This window comes from Equus caballus, chromosome 23 (genome assembly GCF_041296265.1).
Source record: "Equus caballus isolate H_3958 breed thoroughbred chromosome 23, TB-T2T, whole genome shotgun sequence".
In the NCBI taxonomy this organism is placed as follows: domain Eukaryota; kingdom Metazoa; phylum Chordata; class Mammalia; order Perissodactyla; family Equidae; genus Equus; species Equus caballus.
The window spans coordinates 67,169,678-67,180,769 of NC_091706.1; the positions used below are offsets into that span (position 1 = coordinate 67,169,678).

Below are 11,092 nucleotides of genomic sequence, written 5' to 3' on the forward strand. Positions count from 1 at the left end.
TTAGTACAGCCGGTCCTGCTGGAGTCTGCCGAACTTCCAGGGCTGGACAGTAGGTGGCGACAAAAGGACTGCTTTTAAAGAATGATGTGCACATGGCAACCGAACACACCGGATCTACCGAGACAATCCCAATTTCAAACACTGGGTTCCATTTATCAGACTATATCCTGAATTTTGTTCAGGAAGTGTAGCCTCTGTTGAAGGAAAGAGTCAGGTAGGAAGCAGAGTGGGTTGAGGGGCACAAAAGTAGGTTGATGGATGGAGATTTCAAGTATAGGGAACATCAAGTTAAACCTTTGTGCTGTGAATCTGATAAATAATGTATAAATTGCCTAAAGAGGCACATGCCAATTGTGTCGCCACTGCCTAATTTGAAAGGAACTTCTGGTTCTTGCCTACCTGCCAGAGCCCTTCATGGAATGTCTCCCCACCCCCACCCAGACCCACCTACCTCCACCCCTCCCCCACTGCAGAATGTCTTGAATCCTACATTCTACTCCTGTTTAGATTCAAACTTTTCCCTTCTTTACTTGGATCCTGAGCATCTGCTAGAGCAGGCCACTCTCCGGGTCCTGAACTTGACTTTTCTCATTGTGGAGGTTACCAGGCACCGGTGGGCCGTGCCCAAGTCTGCAGGATGGCTTCAGAAGGAGGTAAGCATGTAGGTTGGGTGGTGTGTTCAGAGTCTCTGCCACTCCTCAGATCCTGGAGATTCAAATGTGATACTTCGCTGGGGGCAAGTAGATTGGACTGAAGGAAAGGAGAGAGCAATGGACGCCCAAAGTCGTCTCCCTGGGAGGCTGGGAGCTGATGGAAACCTGAGGAGGCACTGGGGAGGAGAGCTCCTCAGAGGTGAATCGAGATGACTCAGGGGAAGTGCCCTGGGTATGGAGAAAGGATGGCAGCAGCACGCTGATTCTTTCTAGAGGGGATTCAAGCCACTTCCACATGTGTGTGAAGGGAGAGGTGGGATTATGTCATGGTGGTGGCACAGGGACGGTCACAGGGAAAGCCTAGCCCTGGGTCATGTTCTTCAGGCACCTGGAGCTTGCCCCCCAGTATCTTCCTGAGGGATTTGAACTGAGCACACCAGATCTATGGGGGTGTGGGGAGAGATGGTCTTAGCCAGAAAGTTGTTCTGTGGGGCTGTCTGTGGTCAAGTCTGCAGTGAAACGTCCACCGCGAGAGCTAGGCTAGAAGTCATTCTAACTGCTGCAGCATGGAGCTTCTCCGCCCTCCCGGCCCAGAGCTCCCCTCTCCTCAGTCCAGGTGGCCGTCGCCTTGATTCAGCAGGGGTGGGGCAGCCGGGTGACTTCAGCCAGGAGAGGGCTCTGGTTCCTAAGTTGTTCTGAATTGTTCTCCTTCTTGTGGAGACTCGGTTCTTCAGACTACTTCATCTTGTCCAATATTTCACGTGTACCCTCAGCCTTGCATTTCGCCTTTGAGATGATGATTTGCTCATATTCCACGTCACTACTTCACAGACAGGGAACAGATGTGGAGTGTGGTTGCTTTTCCCGCCGATCGTCTCTGAAGGCTGATTCCTTTTTAAAGGGGGGAAGGAGAGTCGCCCAGAAGCAGGAAGACTATCTTCTGTATTATTGCAGATGTCCTGGGACGCTTGTCCTGGTGACTGAGGTGCATGTGATGTGTGCTTTGCTCTGCTGGACCAGGCTCTGCGCGAGCTCCTGGTGAACACAGATGTCTTCCAGGTGACGCTGTCCCCCCGGCACCTGGTGCGTCCCCACTTCTTAGTGGGCCTTCACTTTCCATTGTTGGGAGCTGGAAGGGGGAGGACCACACACAGTCTGCACTCCCACAACCTAACTGATGTGACCGACAGCTCTGGAACTCTCTGGAACCTCCCCTGACAGCCCCACTGCTGTCCATTTCCTGGCCTTTTCTCATCCTCTGCAGCCATCACTGGCTGTGAAATGACAACTCAGGGACACAACCCATTTGTTACAGACCCCTCTCCTGGGAACAGAGCTGAGTGTGGCAGTGACTCTGGCACTGGGGCTGGGGGCAGAACCCAGCCATGTGAAGTGTTTGCTGTGGGGGCTTCTGAGCTGCGCGCGCAGGCGGGGCTTATGCCAGGGGTCCTAAGGCGCTTTCTTGGGGGGAGACAGTTTTCCCATGATTTGTTGTGTTCGGCCAGGGAAGACGGAGAGGGGTTTATACTGAGTATCAGGAAAAGGAAGACTGAGGAGGAGACGGGGCCCTAATGTTTTAGACACCAGCTGTTCGCCCTTTGGGTGCCTGGAACTTACCTTGGAAAAGGTCTCTACCTGCTGGTGGGCCTGCCCAAGGGCATTCCCCGCGGAGTAGATGTCCACCCAGCTCAGTGTCTCGGGATCCAGCCTGTGAGCCTGGCAGGTCGGGCGCCGGGGAAGCCGTCAGGGAGGCCCTTCAGTCAGCACTTGCTGAGACTGCTCAGCAGACAGGGGTCAAGAGACCTTGATGTCCAGGAGCGTATTTCTCAACTGGAGGTCAGAGCAAGCAAATCACTCGAGGACATTTGCAAAGTGCGCAGTTTCCTCTCTTGAAATGGCCCTCGCCTGTTGGGATTCATCGCTCTGATTCCCCAGTGACTAAGGGGCCCCAGGCCTCACCCTGGTTCCTGATTCTCCACGCCGTTCACCCCTTTCCTTTGTCTCAACAGCATCTCCAGTGCTGGGACCGGATGTGACCATGAACCCTGGTGCCTCCATGTCTCCGTTCTCGGCACTGCCCTTTTCTCCACCCACTCCCGGCCCCCCACACCAACCATCCTGGCAGCAGCACCCGCTGCCCCTCATCACCCCGTCATTCCCTCCTGACAGCCCCCTGGTGCTGCCAACTTTCCCCAGGACACCTTTGGTGGCTACCAGTGGCCATAGCCCAGGTGGGACTGGGGCTTGCAATGTCATTGTGCAAGTCAGGTTAGAAGGGAGGCCAGCAGAGCCCCCCCAGACTCAGAACTTTGTCCTTACTCAGGCCTCCCTCAACTGGAGTGCTCCAGGGGCCCTCTGTGGGAATGCTGCGTATTCTGCAACCCTATTCTTGGCAGCCTCTGTGGTGGAGACCACTGTACCCGCCCCGGCTGTTGGGGGCACCCAGGCTGGCAAGGCAGGCTGGTCTCCAGGCCTTCCTCCTCGAGCTCCGCCACCAGCTTCCCAGCTGGCCTCCACCACCCCTCCGGTGAACGCTGGGCCGCATCCACATGGGGCTTCCAGGGAGGGTGGCCTGGCCACCTCTGCGTGCAAGGCCTCGCTGGATGACTCCTGTACCCCCAAGAGTGTTTACGAGAACTTCCGACGCTGGCAGCGCTTCAAGTCCCTGGCCCGGAGGCACCATCCTCAGAGTCCTGACACAGAAGCTCTCTCCTGCTTCCTCATGTGAGCACACTCCCCGGGGCCAAGCTCAGCCGGAGCTTTCACTGGAAGAGGGACTTGGGAGGCACTGCGGGTTAGCTGTCCCAGGGATACTGGAAGGAAGGTGCGAGGGCGTGCCGTGCTCTGAGAAGGCACATGCTTGGTAATATGTGTCACGTGTCTGGTTTATGACATCTTCTCAGGTGCCTTATCCCAACTGCCCCCACCACCCTGAGTCCTGCGAACACTTCTCTTCTCTAGTTACCATGAGCACACTTTTAGAAGATGCACAGTCAGAGCGGCTCCTGGCGTAAGGAGAGGAGTCCTGGTTGGGATGCCCGCCTTCCTCAGCCCTGTGTCCTTTCAACACGGGACTTAGCACAGGACAGCCGGGGGATGTTGCATCAGAGGAGGCAGAAGATGTGCAGACCCAGGAGAGAGCTTTAGACAAGCCCCGCCTTGTTCTGGAGGATTCCAGTTAGAACAGGGCGGAGGTGGAGCTCGGTAGTGGCGAGGGCGTGGGCTCTTTCCTTCTGGAGTTGTGAGCCTGGGAGGCACTTCCATCCCACCCTCAGGCCCCTCGTAAAAAGGGGACAATTCTACTTAATTCAGAGGGCTGAAGAGAAGGTCCCTGGGCTAACCTATGGAGTGTTAGCAGATTGCCTGGCACGTGCTGTGCCTTGTGAATGATTGTGATTATCAGTATGAAAAGGCAACATTGAAAAGGAAAAGAGCCCCCAAAGCCATGATGTCCCAGCAAGAGGGTGCAAGTGGAGGGTCCGCTGGAGTCCTAGGCCGTGGGCTGGTGTGCGTGTGAGGTGGTGACACAGGAGGAAGACGTGTTTTGCACACCCAGACACCTGTCTCTCAGCCTGAGGCACTCCTGCTGCTGTGTGGGGGGCGCTCCAAGGTGTGCGATGGGGGTCGGGGGGTCAGGACGGGCGGAGGCCGGGCTGGAGACTGTACTGACCCCGAGGGCTTGCAGCCCAGTGCTCCGATCCCTGGCCCGCCTGAAGCCCGCCATGACGCTGGAGGAGGGACTGTGGCGGGCCGTGCAGGAATGGCAGCACAAGAGCAACTTCGACCGCATGATCTTCTACGAGATGGCAGGAAAGTGAGTCAGGGTCTGGGGCCCGAGGGCTGTACGGGGATAAGGGCTGGACCACAGGGCAGGTTCTGCGGCTCATCAGAGAGGATGCTGGGAGGAGGCCTGTAAGCCAGCACAGGGTCCCTGAAGCCCAGAGGCCCCTACTCCCGCCAGAAGCTTCTCCCTCACCTTGAGAGCTTTCATTCTTCTGTCCTGGCTCCCCTGGGAGCTCCTCCATCCCTGATCTTGACCTACCCTTGCCTTGACATGAAGGTCTCGGGATGGGGTGAGGTAAACATGAGCCCAGGGGTCAAATCCCATAGGGGCTGTGCAAGGGGGCTGTGCTCCACCAGCCAGCCTGCTGCCTCCTCAGTGGCCCCAAGGCACTTCCTCTCCCCAGTCCCCCAGTCAGCTGCTGCCTTTGCTGTGCTCTGGGCCTGGGCTCCTTGTCAACATGGTCTGTGCCTCCCTCACCCGCCAGGTTCATGGAGTTTGAGGCAGAGGAGGAGATGCAGATTCAAAAGCTGCAGTGGATGAAGGGGGCGCGGGGCCCACCTCCTCCAGCCCCACCGAGACCTGATCCTCAGGGGCCGCCTGCCCCAGAGGTGGGCCTGCAGCCAGGTACAGCACCTCGCTCCCACAGGAGCCGATGGCCAAAGGCGCCTGGGCCTAGGGAGGGCCCCTGGGCTTAGTGAAGGCCCCTCTCCCCTCGTTGGTCCTTTTCCCTCAAGGAGGTCACTGGTGTTTCAACCAGAACAGCCACCGGGAGCCTGGGGTCTCAGCTGCCCCTCATCACAATGGGGTATTGCCCTGGTCCATTTCATAGCTACTCTCCCACCTCCCTGTGAAGGGACCCAACTTGATGTTTGGGTCTCTGTGAAGGACCCAAAGCTTGGGATACGGCACGGGAGGACAGATGAGGGCCCATGTCTGCCTGGGAAGTGGGCTGGGTGGGGAGACCCCTGGAGAGTCACAGGATCCACACGTCCTCAGGCACCACACTTCTAGATGCCCCTCGTGCTCCCTCTCCCATGTGCACGTGGCTCTGGGTGGTCCTGCCCCAGCCTGCACCCACCTTAACGTTCCCCACACACTGCCCTCACCCACGCGCTGTGCTGGGGAGCGAAGCTGGAGCCCTCACACCCCCCTCCTCCTCCCAGTGGCCTCAGCCTGCACGCCCAGGAAGGCAGGCCCCAGGGGGCAGCCCGCCCGCCCACAGCCACACAGACCCCAGCGGCGCCCGGAGAGCGGGGCACCCAAGGAGATCCCCCCCGAGGCCGTGAGAGAGTACGTGGACATCATGGAGGGGATGCTGGGGCTGGCCCGCCCAGCCACGAGGGAGCTGGATGGAGGACGGAAAGAGGACAGAAACGAGCGCCAGCAGGAAGTGGGTGGGGTCTACCCGGACCTGGGTCTCCTGAGCTACATTGACAAGCTGTGTTCCCAGGAAGACTTCGTCACCAAGGTGGGCTGGCTTGGAGCTTGGGGTTCTAGAAGATTCTAGGGAGTGGCACTCTCAGGACCCGAGATCTGGGTTCTGTGCAGGCCGTTGGGATTAAGCTGTGTTCCTTGTTCCTGAGCCGTGTGTGTGTGTGTGTGTGTGTGTGTGTGTGGCCAGTGACCATGATGGTTTAAACACCCATCTTGTGGAAGGGAATGGAGTGGGGCTTTGTTTCTCCAGCTCCTCTGGGTCCTCTTGGCTCACAGGTCACTCCCTGCCAAGGATGCTCATAGCCTCTCTGTTCTGTTCCAGGTGGAGGCGGTCATTCACCCCCGGTTCCTGGCAGAACTGCTTTCCCCAGAACCACAGCTGGACCCCCTGGCCCTGGCTGAGGAGTTGGAGCAGGAGGAAGGACTCACCACTGAGCAGGTGAGCCAGAGAGGGGAGGGACCCCGGAGCAGGAGCACGTGACTCTGCCCACACTCCCCTGCTTGGAGGCCGGTGCTGGGAGGAGCAGCTCTGGGGTGGGGGCAGTGCAGGAGGACAGGAAGGAGGGGATGGGGAGCCTGGAGGGGAGGCCAGGACCCAAAGCCGGGAGTACGGCGCAGGAGGACAGCAGGAGGGCAACATGTCTCTTTGAGACCAAGTCACAGGGTCACCCCCTTCTCTCCTCCCAACCAGTGCCATTGTCCCATGCCCGCTGCTCCCCCTCCTCTCACACGGCCCCGCTCTGTCCTCCCAGCTGGTGCAGAAGCGACTCCTGGCCTTGAAGGAGGAGGAGGGCGTGCAGAGACCCCCAAGTCACAGCGCACCCCCACTGGACTCAAGTCCTTCTGAGTCTGAGGCCGGCCCAGATGCACATGACCACGACCCCCAGTTAGGGGTCAGCGACCAAGCCTACCCGCCAGAGACTGATTGCGAGGACGCTCAAAGGCCCGGCCAGGCAGACACCGACCTGCCCAGGCCCCAAGCCTTGGCTCTCTCTCCAGGACGTCAGGAGTCCCCTCCACTCGGGGCTGCACGGCCCCCTTCTCCCCCACAGGCTCCGAGGCTCACTTCCCCTACGCTGGGATCCAGGGACGCCCCCGTTCTCAGAGAGGCCTCTCCTGCCAGGGAGACGCACAGGCCAGCGGACGGGTCCAGTGAGGACGAGGATGACCTGCCCAGCCTCGCCTTCCTCTTGGCCTCTCAGCACAGCCTGCTTCCCTGGCGCCTCTCCCAGAGTCCAGCCCCTGCCTCGGGCCTTCTCTGCCCTGGAGGTCAGGGGGCGCAGGGAGCCCCCCAGGCCCCGTCCCCTCAGAGCACGGGCCTCAGCCCAGCTCCTCCTGCAGCAGCCGAGTCCTGGAAGCGCCCTGTGTGTGCAGGCCCAGCCCCTGCCGAGAAGATGCCCCTCCCAGGGGCCAAGCTCAGGGTCCCTGGGAGGTCAGCCTTGGCTCTGGGGCTGGTGCGCCCCTCACAGCCACAGAAGAGAAGGTGTGACCCGTGTGTCACAGGCAGGAGGAGGAAGCGGCATTGCAGCCAGTAGGAGCAACGGGGCCCCCTCCAAGCCAGCCCCTGAGGCCCCTTCTCGCCAGTGCAACCCTGGCAGTTCCACCATGTGGGCGCGGGGGGAGGGCAGGACCACCAGGCAGAGCGGGCCTGGGCACCGGGTGGGAGCAGCTCCCTGGGGCGCTGGATGTAAATTGTGAATAAAGAGAGTTTTGTGGGAGATGCTCTCAGAGTGCTGTCTCCACACTTGCATCTGCGCTGCTCCGTGGAGAGGGGCCCTAACTAAGAGGAAGGAGGCTGTGGGAGACTCGGCACCATGGCTCCACAGCTTCCCTCCACATCCACACGGACTCCTTCAGACCGTTCCTGGGCTCACACAGCTCCCACAGGTCCCCAGGGACCCCTCTCCTTATCCCCACTCCCAGGGCCACTTGGTGAGGGGCCTCCTGGGGCATGCCATCATCATCTGTGTCCCTGAAACATCTGGGGATGGAGAGTCGCTTCCGTGCCTTTCAGCCCTCTGGATCTCTAACCCGCTTTCTAGAATGGAGCTTGGAGACAGCGCTTGTCGTTAGGGAGCGTCTCTCTGCTCCCTCATGTGGACAGACAACAGGGCCAGGACATCCTCAGCTCCTCCAGGGCTCCTGTGTGGGTGGCCTGATGGGAAAGGAAAAGGCTGGGCCTCAGCTCTCTGCCTCGTTGTAGGAGGGGCATCCTCTAGTCTCAGTGGATGGTGGTGGCCCAGCTACCTCTTCATTCTAATGAGGACAGAACAAGGGGAAGGGGCTGAGAGGAGATTCCTGGGGCCCGGAAGGTGTGTACGCGGGGCGTGATAGTGGCCCGGAGGATATCAAGTCCCTTTGCAGGATTTCTGTGCAGGAGCGTCTTATCCAACTGAGGGAAGAGGCCTCATCTTGCTGTGGGCAGGGGACTGGCTTCAGGGGCCTTGGGGTCTTCAAGGACCCCCCACAACCACTGTCCCTTCCCTTTGCAGCCATGGCCGGACTCTTGTGTGAACAGATGTCGACAGAGATTTCTATTCACACGTAAACAGTTCCTACTAACAATGAGCACGTTTCACAAGCACAGCATGCCCAGCACGGGCAGCGGGGGCGAGGGGTCCACAGCCCCAGAGCTGGGTGGAAGCCGGGATCCAGGCTGAGGGGATGGAGGCCTCGGTCACCCTTCTGCAGGCGCCAGCGCAGACCCATCAATCAGAGCAGGGGACTTGACCCCACTGGAGCGAGTGAGATGAACAAACAGTGAGGGACAGGAGCCGAGTGGTGTAGACCCCGCTGTCTCACAGACCGCCCTCTCTCCCTCCCAATGTGCTGAACCCCATCGTGGGGCATGCTGGCTCCCCCTCCAGCCCCTTCCTCCTGCCCTACTCGGTCGCTCTGATGCCGCGTGGACACGCCTTGGCCTCACCCTATCCCCTCCTGGCCAACCCCGCTTCTTCAGGTCCTGAGTCTGATTCCTTCCCCAGGACCCAGGCAGGATCAGGACGGCTGAGACTCCCCTGAGTTTGGCCCCTGTACAGCCCAGCATGCAAAGCTGTGGCCACAGGGCAGTGGCCCAGAACTGGGGTGGGGCTAAAGCTGTCCAGTACCACAGGTGGCCTGGCCCTCTGCTTGTCCCTCACAAAGAGCTTGGGTGATGAATGGGCTTATCATGCCAGGGCCCCCTTCCCACCTCCCATGAAATCCGCCGGTCAGCTCACAGGTCCTCCGCCATCACCTCTTTGTCGACTGTCCAGGCAGCCAGCACCCAAGTGCTTGCAGCCCTCCTTGGCCGTTTGTGAAGGAGAGCGTTCATCTTGGCTGCGCTTTCCCTGCCTGCTACCCGCTCCCTGCCCAGCGGGGCCTCTGTGCACAGAGCAACGGGCCTCAGAGGTCACACCAGACTCAGGCAGTGTGTTGTGGGCTGGTCCAGAAGCTGCCGCCTCTCACAGGTGAGCATCTTCTCCATGTGCCCACCCACTGTGTCCCTGCCTGGGGACAGTGCACACCGGGCTCTGGGTGCAAATGTGGGGAGTAAAGATCTGCACTTTCGTCATGAAAAATACAAGGGTAGGTCCAATGGGAAGAAAAAATGAAGAAACGTCTTGAATTTAACTGTAGCCGAACCTTCTTTATTACGGAAAAACACAGTGGACATGAAACTTTGTGAGTATAGCGTACAAGGTAGGGCTCAGGCAGGAATTACTAGAGACTGAACAGGAATCTCTGGAAAGGACACCTTCACCCACAAACCCTGTGGAAGTGGTGGTGCTCAGGGTAGACGCCCCCTGTGTGCTCAGCGCTCCCCATGCTTCACCCCTGCGGCTCACTGGGGCTCACAGAGAGCCTGCGAGGAAGTCATGTTTCACTCATTTTTCTGTGGGGAAAGTGGGCTCGGAGAGGTCAGGGGACCCAGTGCAGATCACGCATGAGGAACCGGGTAAACCCGGTCAGCACCTCACGGGTTTGGCTCCAGAGTCCTCCTCCTGCACCACTAGGAATAAATCTCGCCAAAGAGACTGTGACATCCTGGGGAATGCCACTGGTAGAGGAGCGAGACTGTCCTCGTGTATGAAAATGCTGTGCCTTCGGTGGTCAGGCTCCCCAAGGCCGCCCTTTCGTAGCTGCGCTCCTGTTCCTAATCCAGAGCTGCATGCTGTCCCACAGGTCTCTGTGCACTCGGAGGATGGGTGAGAGTACCCTGGTTCGGGCTGCCCCCATCCTTGCCCGGCAGCTGACAGACAGCGAGGCCTACCTGTGTGGGTTCATCCGTCCCTCATCAGCCACCTCTGGCGTAGGTCTCACAGGAGGCTCAGGCGGAGGAAGATCGTGTCAGGGGTGGGGGCAGGTATTCAGACAGACAATGGGACATGCTGAAGCCATTCCTGCAACCTCATAAACTCTCTGTATGGGAGTCTAGGAATGAGGGAGCTTGCGAAGTCCCTGCTCGTGGGCCCCCAGGACTTGACAGGACCCTCACCCCAGACAGGCTGGCAAGGGTTACCACCACCAAGCACCCCTCCTGAGGGTCCTGGAAGAGGCTTGATGAGCCGTCTTCCTGAATTCTGAGGCCTGACTGATCTGGGATGCCTGTGTACAAACCTGGGCCGTGGGTGCTCGTTTTAGTAACATACGTTGTGATTTAGCTGCACTCTCCCAGGGTTCACTTTCCCGTCCTCGTCAGTCTCTGGAGGACAGACTCCACTCTCCTTCCACGTCCTTCCTTGGAACGTCCTTCATCTCCGCCCACTCCAAAGATCGTGTTTCAGGGACTTGTGGTGTGTGAATTTGTGTAAAGCGTATGGGGACTAAAAGACATTCTCTGACAGCAACACAAACGGCAGAGGAAGCCTGAGGTGCTGATGGGCTGTCAGGCTCCTAGTTTATATAAGCAGAGGAGTTCGTCACCATTACCTGCTCTGCATGTCGCCATCTTTCAGCAGGAACCTCACCAAACACTGGTCCTTCCGTGCTCCCACGTCTGTGGAGAAGGAGAGCCTCAACAGCACCGCCACACGAACCCAGTGCCGCTGGGTCCACAGCAGTGTCGCCAGGCCAGGTGGAGGTTCAGGGTTCAGACCACACCCCATGTAATGTGTTTACTCCTCCTCCCGTGAACGGGGGCTTCTGAATGAGCCAACAAGGGTCCTTAGATCACAAGACAGCCTGCATCACACTCACTGCTTTATGCTCTTTTTTGAAGAAAATGGATAATTTTATTAAG

General features: G+C 58.9%; 1 protein-coding gene across 1 annotated transcript; it reads left to right on the forward strand.

Moving 5' to 3' along the window:
- Nucleotides 1–505: 505 nt before the first annotated feature.
- Nucleotides 506–7,589, forward strand: NUTM2F (NUT family member 2F). Its single transcript, XM_014735589.3, has 7 exons — nt 506–653; nt 2,663–3,377; nt 4,339–4,467; nt 4,922–5,061; nt 5,601–5,905; nt 6,194–6,310; nt 6,624–7,589. Exons 1-7 carry the CDS (start codon nt 638–640, stop codon nt 7,404–7,406), a joined length of 2,205 nt encoding a protein of 734 aa, XP_014591075.2. The 5' UTR covers nt 506–637; the 3' UTR covers nt 7,407–7,589.
- The last annotated feature ends 3,503 nt before the right edge of the window (nt 7,590–11,092 follow it).

What these genes read in the sequence shown, in the direction of transcription:
- NUTM2F (XM_014735589.3), top strand. An exon ending in TTCTACGAGATGGCAGGAAA is followed by an intron (nt 4,468 to 4,921) that starts GTGAGTCAGGGT and finishes CTCACCCGCCAG; the next exon opens with GTTCATGGAGTTTGAGGCAG. An exon ending in AGAGGTGGGCCTGCAGCCAG is followed by an intron (nt 5,062 to 5,600) that starts GTACAGCACCTC and finishes TCCTCCTCCCAG; the next exon opens with TGGCCTCAGCCTGCACGCCC.